The sequence below is a fragment of the Protopterus annectens genome, chromosome 17.part0 (assembly GCF_019279795.1).
Source record: "Protopterus annectens isolate FY-2018-M chromosome 17.part0, PAN1.0, whole genome shotgun sequence".
Classification (NCBI taxonomy): Eukaryota; Metazoa; Chordata; order Ceratodontiformes; family Protopteridae; genus Protopterus; species Protopterus annectens.
In genome coordinates this window covers 371,223,549-371,240,156 of record NC_056751.1, presented here as the reverse complement: position 1 = coordinate 371,240,156, position 16,608 = coordinate 371,223,549, and the positions used below count along the sequence as shown (strand labels likewise).

Genomic DNA, 16,608 nt, shown 5'->3' with positions numbered 1-16,608 from the left:
AATTCATCCCGGGATCACTTCTGTGGCTCTGCTCGACAGTGGCACATGAAAATAATTTTCTTGGGTGGCGAAAGCCAGAGTACCTTTGGCTAGGCTTATATAGGCCCTAGGGCCAATAGCCTAGTACCTACCTATGAACCTATTGTTCACAGAGCATGACAGTATAGTGGGGTTCCTGCTGAAATTCTGTTGGCTGTAATTGGAATCCTCAGAAAACTGAAACTGGAAGTGTGAATATAGTAAGTAAATCTGAAGTTGTGGTACCTTAGCATAGTCCTTCTACTCCACGATACATTGATCTCATTGTTAGCATAAGTAACTAGAGTTTGGAGTATACCTAAACTGGGTGGAAAAATCCGACTTCAAAAATAGTTTAGCAGCATTACAAAAAGTTTCAATACCTTATTTTTCAAAGTTGTGAACTCACTAATTTATGTGTCTGACACACACTTCTGATGGCGTAAATATTGGATCCTCCATGATCTCAACTGCCAAAACAACAGAATATAGCTGTAACCTCTGAAACACTTGCCCATTTGTAGCTTTGAAACAGTGAATGCTAAAATTCATTCAGGAGCTTGTAATAAATATATTTATTAGTTTCCTGATTCTGTCAAAATATTTAGTATTCATTCTTATGGTGGTTCAGACACCCCCTCTTACATTGTACATATGCTGACATTGTACAAATGGTGGAATTTTCTCCTTCATATTTGCAGTACTTTAGTATTCCTATAACTTTGAAGAAAATAAAATAGCTAAGTTTGCAGCAAAGCTACATATGAAAAAAGACAACTCACCTTGACTACTGTTAATGTTATAGCACTTACTTTACTAGTAGCTGTGGCACCACAGAAAGGTCATCTTTTCTGCAGGCTAAGGTCTCCAGAGGAAAATGAGGTATAGTACTAGTAATCCACACTGATCTGGAATGATCCATGTATATGTGATAACATAATAATAATAATAATAACAAATTAACATTTTTTACCTTCAAAGTATAAACTTGCAATTCATGATTTTCCTTTAAACTGAGGTTAGGTTGACAGGCCTGTAGTTGTCAGTGTTATGAGGAGGAACTGTGTTCACTGAACATTGACTTCTATTTATGATTTGCTACAAAGTTAGCAGAATTCCCAGCCCAATTTTTGGGTAAACGTTATCATATTGCAATGACTTATTGCTCATGAACAATGTTATGTGATCCTATCTCGCCTACATTCTGTACTGATGGGCTCGGAGCCGATCCCTCGGCTCCGACTCGGCACGCTATGCTATAGAGCGAGGCCTCTTATTGGCTGAGCTATTTCTTATCCCAGGATGCACCACCACTAATCCCCCAGATCTCGTTTGCCGCTTACAAGCTAGGACGTGGTCTCAACTTGGCTGGGCTAAGTACTGTTTAATTTAGGCTTTTCCTGTCAGGAATTTGCTTATTTTGAACCCAAAAGCTGTTTTAACAGCTATTGTTGTGATACGAGTGCGTTTGAATATTTTTGTTGAGGAATTTGTGTTTTTCAAGGAAGGTTTCCCGTTTAAGTTAGAGGGGCCTTCCCCTATTTGCTATTTCTAGCTTTGTATTTGTGTGTCAAGTACCTGCTTAAGTTAGAGGGTCTTGACCCTCCTTTTCTGTGTTTTGTGTAACTGTATCGTTGATTTAAAAAAAAAAAAAAAAAAATTTATTTTTTGAACTTTAAACTGCTAGTTTTTGTTTATTAGACATGTCTAAAGAGCATAGACCCTCTGGGTTTAAAAAGTGCGCGAGGTGTGGTTATAAGATGTCCATAACGGACCACTCCTCGTAAGGTTTATTGTTTAGGCCAAGCACCTACAAGAGTCATGTAGCGTGTGTCACGCCTTCTCATCAAGAGTCCTCCAGGAGAGGAAAAACAAATTAATCCTTAAAGGGTTGATTAAGCCATCCTTCGAGGAGGCTTTATCTTCTTCTCCCTCTCATTCAAAAGAAAAGCGTCGGCTCCGACCAGTCTCTCGGAACCGACTGCCAAAAAACCTAGGCAGGCTTCTCCATCGGCTCCACGGACTTCGGAGCCGAGGGCAGAACGGTCTGCCTCGATGCCTCCAGTCTCGACCCCTCTGGTTTCGGAGCCGAGGACTGGGGCATCGAGAGGCGGGTCACCTTCATCGGCTCCACTGATATTGGAGCCGATGAGGGTTGCCGGCTCAGACTCTTCCCCTTCGGCGCCGAAGTCCTCATCGGCACCGAGGGAAATTGCCTTGAGTTCTCCCTCGGAACCAATAGGGATAGAATCCATTCGGAGCTGGTCCCCTAGTCCTTTGGAGCCGATGAAGAAATCGGTTTGGACCCGATCGGTATCATCTAGATCCTCCAAGATGTCTGATTCGGACATCGACAGGGTGCTCCTAAGACTCTTCCAGTCTCCGGTGTTCCAAAAGTTAGTTTTGGCTCCAGCCCATTCGGCTTCGGAGCCGATGGTCCACCCTGCTACTATGGTTCCTCCTCCATTAGCCTCGGCACCGTTGGAGCTGGTGGAACCGGTGGAGGTTTTAGGGTCGGGCCCGACCCTTACTCCGGCTCTTGAGTCGGAGTTCGGTACGCGGACTTCTTCTGTCGGCCCCAGGGGGATGCTTCGGGACTGATGTTTTCGGTCCCAAGCCTTCCTCTCGGTGCGTCGGCTGCAGGAGTGCCATCTACCGTCTTGGCCACGGAGGTGGGACCCTCCCAGGATTCTGGTGGTCCCGCCTTCAGGGCTATGAGGAGTGCGTTAGCCAAATCATCTTTGGCTACCTCCACGGTCTCCCCAGCTCCTTCCCTGCATACCGAGACTGGGTCTTTGGCAGTCCCCCTGTCCTTAGACAGCGGAGCCCCGGGCCTGAGGTTACCCCACTGGGGTTTCCCCTCCTGGAGGTCCTTCTGAAGCTTCTTCGAGGAACCCCAGGAAAAGATCGTGCAAGAGGAAGCACGCCGACTTCTGATGAGTCTCTTACATCAGACACTGATCTCGATGATGCAGAAGGGTCCCCTAAGTCGTCCTCGGATGATGTCTCCTTTGCAGACATCCTGGAAGCCCTTAAACAACGAGGCGGTTGGCAGTCCAAACCCCCTTCTGCTGATGAGTCGGTGTTCCTTAAGGCCTTCGGGGCTCAGCCCTCTGCCTCCTGGGTGTCTCCGCCCTTCGACGAGCTCTTGGACTTGATCTGTCGAAGGGCGTGGGAACACCCACACTCTGTGGAACCGGTGCCTGCTCATCCTAATAAGTTCCTGTCAGCACCCCCTGAAAAAGAGTTCCTAACTAAAGGTGTGGCTGTAGATGCTTTGGTGGTGGCATCTGCTACCCAGCAAGATGTAGCAGAGGCTTCGATGTCCGTCCATCCTCCTAATAAGGAGTCCAGGAGCATGGATCGGTACGGTAAGCACACCCTAGGTTCAGCGGCCTTTACATTAAGGTCCTTGAACTACCTCACGCACTTTACCAGATTTCAGAGGGATCTGATTAAAGAACTTTCCGATACCCTCTTGGGTAACCTGCCTGAGGAGCTGGCCCAGACGGTTGGCTCTCAGCTGGCTACACTATCGTCCATTTCAAACTCGTCCATGAGGCTCATTTCTTATGCGGCCAAAGGGGCGAGTAGAGCGCAGTACAGGCATTGCTCACGGAGACAAGCCTGGCTCCGCCTGTGTCATTTTATGGAGGCCTTTAAGTCTTCCTTTGCCGATGCCCCTTTGATGGGTCCTCCTGTTTGGACCCAAGGTAAAGGACACACTGACCGCTGCGAGCAGGAAGGTAAGACTTTGACTGTCAGGCACGATTTTCCACTCCCTTTCGGCCTTACCCCAAGGCTAAAAGAGGAGGGAAAATGTGGTTCCGTAGATCTCAAAAGTCTTACCCCTCACAGCAGGATGATCCCCCTTCCAGAGGCAGGGGAGGGGGAAATTCTTATGGAAGACGCCGTCCCAGAGGCGGCAGAGGCCCTCGCAACACTGGAGACCGCGAGTCCTTCCGTGGCTCTTCAGCTTTTCACAGTCCCTGAGGGATTGCCCGACTGTGCAGCTCCGGAGCCAGTTGGGGGTCATTTTTCGAAGCACCTAAAAGCCTGGGAAGGTATCACTCAGGACCGATGGGTGCTTCGAATTATCGCCGGAGGTTACATCATCCCTTTCTCTCACTCTCCACCTCAGTCCAAAAAAATCCCGGACCCGCCACCCAGTCAACGGGAAAAGGCAGCCTCAGAAGTTTCAAAGCTGCTGCAAAAAGGAGTCATCCAACCGGTCCCCGCAGACCAGATCGGATTAGGGACTTACTCAAGATTCTTTTTGGTGCCAAAAAAGACCGGGGACTTGAGACCCATTTTGGACCTCAGCATTCTAAACCGTTCAGTCAGAAAGTCCAAGTTCCGAATGGTCACCCTACAAACCATTCTCCCATTGCTGGAGAAAGGTGTTTGGATGTGCTCCATAGATCTCAAGGACGCTTATTACCATATCATGGTACATCAAGTGTCCAGGAGACATCTGTGCTTCAGCCTAGGAGGCAGTCATTTTCAGTTCCGCGTGCTGCCCTTTGGTCTCACCACAGCCCCCAGGGTGTTCACCAAGTGTTTGGCGGTAGTGACTGCTCACCTGAGAAGTCTAGGATTCCAGGTGTTTCCGTATCTAGACGACTGGCTCCTAACTGCCACCTCCAAGCATCTACTATTGCGGAGCCTACAAGCCACAATATCACTGGGCATTTCCCTTGGAATCACCTTCAATTGGCCAAAGTCTGTGTTGCTGCCATCTCAACGCATAAGATTCATAGGGGTAGAGATAGACTCAAACCGAATGCGAGTCTATCTACCTACAGACAGGATACAAACCATACAGGCTCAAGTTTGAGCCTTACTTCCCAGATCCAAAGCCCCAGCCAGAATGGTCCTGCAACTATTGGGATCCATGTCTGCCACGGTTCTTCTAGTTCCCCTGGCAAGGTTACACATGAGAATTCTCCAGTGGCTTCTTTCAGCTCAGTGGTCCTTTCAGGAACTCCCTCTCAGTCACCTCATATGGATCACGGAAACCTGCAAACGGGACCTTCGCTGGTGGCTAGTGCCCTCCAATTTGGATCAGGGACGACCCTTTGTTCCACCTCCTCCTGCGGCCACTTTGACCACGGACGCCTCCCAGATGGGGTGGGGGGGGCATTCCCTGGGCAGGTCAGTCCAAGGCAAATGGCACCCAGAAGAGACCCTACTTCATATCAACATCCTAGAAATGAGGGCGGTGCTTCTGTCCCTTCAAGCCCTTCACGATTACCTCCCTCAGGGCGTGATTGCCGTTCACTCAGACAACATGTCAGTTGTCTGGTACTTGAACAAACAGGGAGGGACCAGATCCTATCCTCTTTGCAGAGAGGCCATGAGGGTTTGGGAATGGGCAGTGTCGACCAAACGCTTTCTAGTGGCTACTCATATCCCGGGCAAGTCCAATGTGATAGCCGACAGACTGAGCAGAACTATCCTCTCTCCTCACGAATGGTCTCTGAACATCACAGTTGCAAATCAGATTTTCAGCAAATGGGGAGTTCCGTGTTGCGACCTCTTCACGACTCCTCTAAATGCGTGCAAAAGTTCTTCTCCCTCACCCGGCCCGGGAAGAGCCCCATGGATGCATTAGCCCGCCTTGGCCCACCGGCTTGCTTTATGCCTTCCTCCAGTTCCTCTCCTTCCCAGGGTGATCCAAAAGGCATCTCTCTTGGGAGCAAAATGATCTTAGTTGCTCCTTACTGGCCTCGTCAAGTATGGTTCCCTATCTTCGGAAGTATGCTCTGGAAGGTCCATGGTTCCTGGATCAGATCCCAGACCTTTTGGTTCATCAGTCGGGACTATTCCACCAGTCCCTTCACACCTTAAAATTGACGGCTTGGCTCCTCCTCTTCCGACTATAGTCAGGAGTCATACATTGGATCCAGAAGTTGTACACATCTTATCTTCCGCCCACAAGTCTGCTACAAAGAAATTGTATTCTAGCAAATGGAAAAGATTTGCTATTTGGGCTCAACTCCGGGGCCTGGATCCCATCACTATTCCCGTATCAGAAGTACTAAAATTTTTAACTTCTCTTTTCAATCAAGGCTCTTCAGTCTGTACCATCAAGGTTCAATTGGCAGCTATTTCCAATTTTCACGAATCTATAAACCCACCTTTAATGAGCAACAGATTGTGTAAGACCTTCTTGAAAGGTGCTGCGCTTTTAAGACCTCCGATTTCTCATCCTGCTCCTCCATGGGATCTCGATGTGGTGTTACACGCCTTAACTTCCTTCCCCTTCGAACCGGCAGCGACATGTGATTTAAAATTTCTATTGTGGAAGACTGCTTTTCTGGTGGCTATTACTTCTGCCAGAAGGGTTTCAGAGCTTCAAGCTTTGTCTGTAAAACCTCCGTACTTGGTTTTTCACAAAGACAGAGTATCTCTCAGGCCAAATCCTTCCTTTGTCCCTAAAGTTTGTTCCAGTTTCTGCTTACAACAATCATTAGAACTTCCAGTCTTCTTTACGAAATATTCTAACAAAGCGGAATTCATATTCCACACATTAGATGTCCACAGGCAGTTGCATTTTTATTTAGATAGGACCAAACAAACAATGAAAACAGATCAGTTGTTTGTATCCTTTGCAGACAATAAATTGGGCAAAGCTGTCACAAAGGTCACTATTGCCAAATGGATCAGGGACTGTATTACTCAAGCTTATTCTTATTCTAACAAAGAGCTTACCACCTCTGTCAAAGCTCATTCTACAAGGGCTATGGCTACTTCGATAGCATTTCATTCTAAGCTTGCCATTAGTGACATTTGTGCTGTGGCTACGTGGTCTTCCCCGCACACTTTCATTTCCCACTACAAATTGGATGTGGCATCTAGAGGACGAGCTTCATTTGGTTCCACAGTGCTCAGGAGTGTTTTCCAATGAGCCACCCAGGATTTAGGTGCTAGGGACGCTGTCCCATCAGTACAGAATGTAGGCGAGATAGGATCACATAACATCTTTTAGTTATGTACTTACCATAACTTTAGATGTTTGGGATCCATCTCGCCTACATTCCCAATAACCCACCCTCCTTCCCCCTTCCTTGGAGATCAGAGGATATCAGAAGGTCCGAATCCTGTTGTTTCATCTTGAAACATCTAACAATGTTATATAAACAAGTTGTGCATGTGTGCATGAATGCGGACAAACAAGATCTGGGGATTAGTGGTGGTGCATCCTGGGATAAGAAATAGCTCAGCCAATAAGAGGCCTTGCTCTATAGCATAAGCGCCGAGTCGGAGCCGAGGGATCGGCACCGAGCCCATCAGTACAGAATGTAGGTGAGATGGATCCCAAACATCTAAAGTTATGGTAAGTACATAACTAAAAGATGTTAAGTTGTCTATCTCGCCTTCATTCTTGCTGGATGGGTTCGGAGCCGACCTCGGCTCCGACTCGGCCACTCTAAAAGCTCGAGAGTTGGTTCCACCGGCTCGAGGCTCCCTTATATCCCACAATGCTAGGCGAGTTACCCCAGATCTCGCTTGCCGCTACAGCATCGAGGTGTTGGTTTTCTACCGGCTTGTTGGTAAGTGTAATTTTGGTAAAATTAGATAACTTAAAACCCTATATTTTGAGTTTATATATATTTCCTTAGTGTAGTGGATTTTTCTACCCTTTTCCGAAAATCCCAATTTTTTCCAAAGAACTTTAAAGTTCTCTCGGGCCTTCTGGCCTTTCTCCATCCCCTAGTTGTGTGTGTGTCTTACTCTTGGTAAACTTTAGTTAATTGTTTATTTTTGAGTTTTAAAAGTAGTTTAGTGTAATCAGTGTGTTTGTTGAGTGTGTGTGATTACACTTTTTGTTTAGGATGTCTAAAGACACAAAGGTCTCAGGCTTCAAGAAGTGTGATGCGTGCTGTCAGAAAATGTCTCTGACAGACGGTCACACTTCTTGTGTCTATTGCCTGGGGCCTTTGCACCTGCAGGACTCCTGTGCTGTATGCCACGGTTTCAGCCCCAGGGTCCTGCAGGAAAGAAAAAATAAGTTGATCCTGAGGGGTCTTCTTAAGCCGGAGTATTCCCTTTCTGTTTCTGGGAAGCCCTCTAAGGCTTCTAGGTCCTCGGCTCCAGCAACTGAGCCGAGACCTAAGGTTTCTAAACCTCGCCTTCATCGGCTCGGCTGGAGCCGATGAGTCTCAGTCCACAGTTTCTGTGGTTCCCTCGCTCGGCTCGAGCCGAGGTAATAGAGGTTCCCGTGTCGGCTCCGTCCAGATCTTCGGAACCGACATCGAGGAAGAGGTCCAGGTCACCGTCCCTTGGCTCCGTTCATTCAGCTCCAGGATCTCCCCTGCTGTCTGAACGGAGCCATAAATCTCATTCCTCTAGGTCATCGAGGCTATCGGATCATGACCTTCAGAGGGTAGTGAGTCGACTTCTTAAGTCCGAGGCACTAGCCCAGATGCTTCAGAGCCCGACTCATCAGTCGATGCCTGCCCTTGTCCATCAATATATTCCTCCTCCGACTCCGTTGAGCTCGGAGCCGGGTCGTGTCGGAACCGAGACTGTGGTAGCGTCGGAGCCGATACAATTGTCTTCGGCTCCATCGTCGGCTCCGATTTCTTCCTTAGAAGAATCTCGGCGCCGGACTTCCATCGTCGGCTCCGAGGGGGTGAGTGGCATCGGACCCTTGTCCGACCCCGCTCTTCCTCTCGGAGCTTCGGCGCTGGTGAGTTCGGCTCTGACATCGGCCTCGGAGCCATCACTGTCGGTGCCGAGGGGGGTTCTCAGCTTCTCGGAGCGGGGACCTCTGGCTTTGCCTGACAGGGGTGCTTTCGAGGTCATGCGGAGTGTGTTAGAGCCTGGCTCTACCCCACAGTCGGCGCCGTCCGCCCCTCCCTCTATGGTGCCTCAGGTCAAGTCGACTCACTCCCTCATCCCGGACCGCAGAGAGCCAGCTCCTCAGGAACCCCCTGTGGGGATCTCATCCTCTTCCGAGGCCTCTCCTGACTTGGCAGAGCCCCCTCGGAAGAGGAAGTGTAAGAGGAAACACATTGACTCACCTGAGTCAATCACATCTGATACAGATTTAGATGATTCCGAGGGTTCCCCCCGTTCCCCTTCTGAAGATGTCTCTTTGCAGACATTCTAGAGCTCCTGAAGCTGAGAGGGAAATTGGCCAGTCCTTAACCCTTCGGAGGATGAATCTGTATATCTTGAGGCGTTTGGCTCTCGCCCTTCCACCTCCTGGGTGTCCCCCCCCTTTGACCCCTCATGCAGGTGGTTGCTAAAAAGGCATGGACGGCTCCTGATTCAGTGGACCCCACTCCCAGGAGACCCTCCAAATTCATAACGGCACCAGCAGACAAGCAGTTCTTGACAAAAGGAGTTTCTGTGGATGCTATGGTGGTAGCTGCTGCCACTAAGAAGGAACTAGCTGATCCTTCAGTACCTGTCCATCCACCTAACAAGGAATCTAGGTCCATGGACAGGTATGGGAAGCGGATGTTTTCGTCAGCGACATTTACTATGCGTTCGCTGAACTACCTGTGCCATTTCACTGTCTTCAAAGGGACTTGATTAAAGAAGCGAGTGACATGTTGAAGGATCCTACAGCTGCGGGTTTCAAGATAAAATGAACACTCAGCTGGCTACCCTTAACTCCATAGCCAACTCCTCCATGCCTCCTTTCTTATGCGGCTGATGGAGCGAGTAGGTCCGCAGGGACAGGTGTGGCCTTACGTAGGCATGCCTGGATGCGGCTATGCAATTTTGGACCCTTCAAGACGTCTTTCACTAACTCCCCGTTTGATGGATCATCTCTTTGGTCCTCAAGTGAAAGAAACCTTGACTAGGTGCGAGACTGATGGCAAGACTCTTTCTGCCGCCGGAGTCCGTTTTCTACTCCTTCTAGGCCTTACCCCAAAGGCCAGAAAAGTGGGAAAATGTGGTTCCGTAAACAAAATCAAGGGACTTCGCCTGACGACAAAGTCGTTACCCGCCAGAGGCAGAGGCGGGAATAACAATGGTAGACGCCGCCTTGAGGCAGGGGGCTCCGCAGAACCAGGGCAATCGAGAAGCCTTCTCTGATAAGCCCTTTCAGCATCCCTGAGGTGTTGCCCGCTGCCCACCTTCGAGGCAGTCGGGGAAGGTTGTCACTGTACCCAAAAGCCTGGCTATCCCTGACTCAAGACAAATGGGTACAGTCCGTCATTTCGGCTACTCTATCCCTTTCTTCGCATTCCAAACAATCAAAAATCCCTTCCAGATGCTCCACCGCACAAAGGGATCTAGCGGTTTTGGAAATTTCAAAACTGCTTGCAAAAGAGCAATTCAGCCAGTTCCAGCAGACCAGCAAGGATCCGGAATCTACTCAAGGTTCTTTTTAGTTCCAAAGAAAACAGGCGACTGGAGACCAATTTTGGATCTCAGTATCTTGAACAGATCAGTCAAGAAAACAAGATTTCGGATGGTCACGCTGCAGTCCATCCTTCCCCTATTGGGAAAAGGAAACTGGATGTGCTCTATAGACCTTCAGGATGCGTACTATCACATAAAAATGAACAGACGCCCCAGAAGATTCCTCCGCTTCAGGCTGGGAACCAGTCATTTTCAATTCAGGGCCCTGCCCTTTGGTCTCACCACTGCCCCCCGGGTGTTTACCAAATGCATGGCAGTGGTAGCTTCTCACCTGAAATGACAAGGATTCCAGGTGTTTCCATATTTGGACGACTGGCTCCTCACAGCTCCCACCAAGCATCTCCTTCTGATGGCCAGGGATTACACTTTTCGCATTTGTCAAAAGTTAGGCATTTCAATAAATTGCGAAAAGTCTGTTTTGTCGCCTTGTCGTACTATTACCTACATAGGCGCAAATCTAGACACAGTAGATATGTCTGCGAGGCTAACAGATCAGAGAATAACAGACATACACAGACTGGTCTCACTCCTTTTCAACAACAACAGAATCAAAGCCAGGTTAGTTCTGAAAGTGTTGGGAATTATGGTGGCTGCCATACCTCTGCTTCCATTAGCCAGATTCCACATGCGAATCCTTCAATGGATGCTCTTTACACAATGGTCATACCAGCAACTTCCAATGTCCCACACCATTATGATCACGCAGGCGCAGAAATCATCTCATGTGGTGGATGTCTTCCCTCAGCTCTGGTTGGGAAGACCCTTTGTTCCTCCTCCAGTTGCTACTCTGACAACGGACGCCTCCCTGATCGGGTGGGGGCATTATCAGGGCAGGACGGTCCAGGGCATATGGCAACCAGATGAATGCCACTTGCACATAAATGTTCTGGAGATGAGAGCAGTGCTTTTAGCGTTGCAAGCCCTTCAAGACTCTCTCCCTTGGGAACGATTGCAATCCAGACAGACAATATGTCTGTAGTGTGGTACATCAACAAACAAGGCGGAACCAGGTCCTACCCCTGTGTCGAGAAGCACTCAGATTGTGGCAATGGGCGATTTCTTCTCAGCGTTTTCTGATAGCAACGCACATCCCGGAAGTCCAATCAAATAGCGGACAAATTGAGCAGAGCTATCCTCATGCCTCACGAGTGGTCTCTGAAAGACTCTGTTGTGAGAGATTTTTCTCAAGTGGGGTCAGCCTTGCTGCGATCTTTTGCTACTCCCCAAAACAGCAAGTGCAGACATTATTTCACCCTATTCCCTTTACCAGGCCAACCCAGCAGAGACGCTCTAGTCCAAGTTTGGCCCGGGACTTCTGTATGCATTTCCTCCTTCCCACTAATCTCTCAAGTGATACAGAAAGCTATCGCTCAGAAGGCCTCGTTGATCCTCATTGCTCCTTACTGGCCTCGACAGGTGTGGTTCCCCTTTCTACATCAATTTCTACTGGAGCGACCTTGGCATCTGGACCTAGTTCCAGACCTTTTGATCCATCAATCGGGTCAGTTACATCGCCCCTCCCCTCTCTGAACCTCACTGCTTGGTTCCTCCAGTTCCAACCTTAGCCAGGCTTCCTCAATTATCTCATTCTGTTCGAGATATTTTGATAGCTTCCCATAAATCTTCCACTAGGAAGATTTACTTGAGTAAGTGGAAACGTTTCACATTTTGGGCTCAAGGAAGGGACATAGATCCTTTCACTGCTTCCATCCAAATAGTCCTTGATTTTCTAGCTGAACTCTTCCATGCAGGTTCATCCCTTCTACTCTTAAAGTTCAATTGGCAGCTATCTCTAACTTTCATGTGGGTATTTCTGAGTCTGCCTTAATGTCCCACAAGCTTTGCAAAGCCTTTTTGAAAGGAGTTTTTCTTCTCAGACCTCCTATAAGAAATCCTCCTTCTCCTTGGGACCTAAATTTAGTTCTTACTTCTTTGATTCTACCCCCTTTCGAACCTGCAGCATCCTGTTCTTTAAAATTGCTATCATGGAAGACTCTCTTTCTGGTAGCTATTACTTCAGCTAGAAGAGTCTCAGAACTTCATGCACTCAGCTGTCGACCTCCTTATCTATTGTTCCATAAGGACAGGGTATCCTTACGAACCAACCCGTCCTTTTTACCTAAGGTAGTCTCGACGTCAAATCTAAATCAAAGCATTGACCTTCCTGTCTTTTTTCCAGAATATTCCAATAGGTCTGAACAAAAATTACACTGGCTAGATGTTCGTCAGTTGAGGTACTATTTGGATAGAACAAAACAATTCAGAAAATCTGACCAACTGTTTGTCTCCTATGCAGAAGGCAGAAAGGGACTTTCAGTTTCAAAGGTATCATTATCTAGATGGCTTACATCTCTGATTACCCTTGTTTATGAGATTAGACACCAAAAGCTGCCTAATAAACCTAAGGCCCATTCTACAAGAGCTTTGGCTACTTCCTTAGCCTTCCAAGACAGACTGCCTATTGACACCATTTGTGCAGCGGCTACTTGGGCTACTCCTCACACTTTCATTTCTCATTATAAGTTGGATTTAGCTTCTAGGCATAGAGCTAACTTTGGTTCCACTGTTCTCAGGAGTCTGTTCCGTTAGGCCACCCGGGACAAGGTGCTAGGGACGCGGTCCCATCCAGCAAGAATGAAGGCGAGATAGACAACTTAACATATAGAAGTTATGTTCTTACCATAACGCCCATGTTAGTTGTCTTCTTCTCGCCTTCTTCTTCGCCCCACCTCCTTCCCCCTGGCCTGGACAGACCTAGAGGAGTTGTGATTGTAACCTCTCTTTCTACCACCTCTTTCTTAGACATATGCTGCTTGCATATCTCCTGAATCAGGATGTAGGTCACCCTTCTTTCTCCCTGTTGTTAGAGGTGGACTCTGTTTAGAGTTATTCTGTAACTATTATAAGCTGGGGTTAGCTTACAAACGAGATCTGAGGTAACTCTCGCCTAGCATTGTGGGATATAAGGGGAGCCTCGAGCCGGTGGAACCAACTCTCGAGCTTTTAGAGTGGCCGAGTCGGAGCCGAGGTCGGCTCCGAACCCATCCAGCAAGAAGAAGGCGAGAAGAAGACAACTAACATGGAACGTTATGGTAAGAACATAACTTCTATTTATGAACCATGAAAAGATATCTAATAAGGCTGTGATTCTCCCTCATTTGTGAATGTTGCTATATAAAAAAGGATGGCAGATTTGCAAGGAAATTATTTTCAAAGTAGTTGGCTACAAATAACTGGAACCCAGGTATGTGGTCAGTGATATTCTGTCTGTTGAATTTAATGGAAATGCCTGGAACACCTATGACAGAATTTTATTACTGCAAAAGTCAGAAAAAATAACAGTATGCATTTTTTGAAAGATTTTCCCACAATTTCACAGTAGTGAAGAAACTACTGCAGTATTCTTTGTTACTACTTGGATAATGAGCAAGATATATACTAATATCCCACTGGAGACTGAACATTCTATATCAGGGTGTTAATGTACAGATATTACCCAATAAAAAAACAAGCCTGCCACTTCATGACAACAGATTAATAGCATGAAGGTCAGATGGGGAAAAAAAGCAAAAGGTAACCCCTTCTTACACTCACTAAATGTGTGTCTGTTTTGTTTTTAATAAACATAAAAAAGGAAAAATAAAAAGTGTGTGTGTGTGTGTGTGTGTGTGTGTGTGTGTGTGTGTGTGTGTGCGCACATTATGGATAGTGAATTAAACTTGTTTATATAGAGCATTATTTTGTGTACTTAGAAGCAAGTATTCTAACATCCTTACAGGCAGGGAACACTTGCATAACATTTTTCACAGAGACACAGACACACACATACAACCACACACACCAGAAGCTACTTATCCTTCAGCATACACTCGCACATGCAGCACACCACCACCACTACTAGAAAAATGCTAAACTCCCTGGCATTTTCTTCTGTGGTGATATCATTGTGATATCATCCATTGGAAGCAATGGGTGAACAAGAACGTTTGGCAGGGTTTAATAATACAGCCAGCCAAGGTAATTTACACAACTAAGAGATTATCTTATTGTAGGTATTTCTGGTGGAGGGGAACACTTGGCTAATTAGCATAGCCCACTCCTCCAGGATGACTCATTAGCATTTGCAGACAGCCCACTGCGGTGCTGCACATCTCATGGTAAGCATTGTGGTGGGTTGACCTTTGAACTGGAAGTGGTCACCATGAGGTGTACACTAGGCTTACTCCTCACAGTAACATTTCTTAATCAGTCACAGTATCCTTAGGATAACTTCAGATCATTTTCTAAAATATCATTTAAGGTTTTCAGCTCCTGGCCACCCATCAGTTAGGCTGCTCAGTACTTCTCTGTAACATTTATTTTTATCAGAAGTGCTCTGATGCTAGTCTTTTGCCAGGAAAACAATAGCACTGCTTGCTCTCATCATACCTCTCAGCTGTCTGGGATTTTTGCAGAATGTCCAGATTTTTGCCTCAAATATTTGTCTGTTCCTCTTAAAGTCTGTGACCTTCTGGCAAATTATTGAAGACTGAAGTCACTAAATAATAACGTGGTTTTCAGACTTTATATTCTTCAGAAAATGCATTTCTAAGTTTATAAGAGCAATATTTAAAATTTGTCCCTGATTTTGGGCCTTTGTACCCCTATTACTCTTGGCTTTGTCCAGAGTTCTTGCACAAAGAGGTTGAGAAGTACGGCTGTCATAAGCAGAGACTCTAGAATATCTTTATCCAGACACTGCATAATGAAACTTTAGTTGGTTCTTAATAAATCTCTGCAGTAAGTATTGCAGTTATCATTTACCAGAATCAGCATCATTAAGACATAGACAGTCAGTACTGCAGCTAATAAATTAAAAAATATAGATAATTATACACTGCCTCAGAGGGCTCACAAAGGCATGAAATATTTAATCCTAGGTGCTAGACCCCATGGGTACGTACTGTTGTGGTAGGCAATCTACATGCCTGATTGGGGATGAGATATGAGCTCATAAGGTCTAGGTGGAAGATGGCTCTTTAATTTGTCTGGCAAGAAATTCCATAAAGAGAGTATGGCACACACCAAAAATATGTTATCAATCTTTGCAGGTATTTTGTGTGTGTGTGTGTCTGGAGAAAAAATATGTTGAAGGTATATATACCCTGGAAGGGGGGATACCAAGTTAGAGGGTTATATAAGAAGATTAAAAGGAGAAGGGTAGGTCTCACTAGGCCTGATATATTGTTCTTAAAATTGGATTCGTAAATGCAATGTTTAATACTGAAGTTCTGTGGCTCATAAATGGAAAATCTTAATAGTCACATTACTGGTCTAGAATGGTCTGTTTTCATTTCAGTAAAATATTTTTGGAACAGTTTGTTTAGTTTCAATACATAACTTATAGAAAGTAACATTAAAGACCAAAACTGGTGTTTAAGACTTTAAGTTAACTTGAAAGAGATATAGTATCAGGCCTATAGTTTCTAATACATTAATTTGATTGTGTCATTGCAGGGGATTTGACATTGGAAATCATTTCTGTGAATGGATATTTGATTACAGTTGTGAACAGTTCCCATTTTTCAAAGCCAATTTGAGTAACTACCCTACAAGAGAGCAACAGGTTTGTACATTTAAAGAAAACGCATTTTACACTTATGTCTTTTATATTTGTTGTTGTAGTATTGTTAACTGTATATTAATTGTGGTTTAAAAAGTGTGTACATGACTCCGAGATACTGAAATTAGGCCTGGATTCATAGAACTGCAATGTAAAGAAGGCTTGAATAACTACAGGGGAGCACAATGCATATCTGAGAAGTTGCCTGCATTTCATTGTGATGTGCATAGCAGAAAATGCACAAACTGACCACAGTTGAGCAGAGCAGTTTGCACGCAGATAAGCAAGACAGTTGGCATGTACCTGCTAATTCAAACCTCACAAGTGACTGGTATTTGCAACTGTTATAATTCCTTCCACCCTGACTGAAGCCCCAGTTCCAACTGAAGAAAAGCAACCCCAAAGCATGATTCTGCCACCACCATGCTTGACTGTGGGGATGGTGTTCTTTTGGTGATGTGAAGAGTTGGTTTTGCACCAAACGTGCCGTTTAGAATTGTGGCCTAAAAGTTCAACCTTGGTCTCAGACCATAACGCATTCTCCCACATGCTTTTGGGAGACTTGATGTATTGTTTTGCAAATTTTAGCCAGGCCTGGATGT

General features: G+C 46.2%; 1 protein-coding gene across 1 annotated transcript in view; it reads left to right on the top strand.

Moving 5' to 3' along the window:
* CHKA (choline kinase alpha) overlaps window positions 1-16,608 on the top strand; it is a gene marked incomplete in the record, with an annotated part of 620,299 nt that overhangs the window by 551,524 nt on the left and 52,167 nt on the right. The window contains 1 exon segment of the mRNA XM_044059444.1: window positions 15,901-16,009. Coding sequence (XP_043915379.1) covers window positions 15,901-16,009 — 109 coding nt within the window.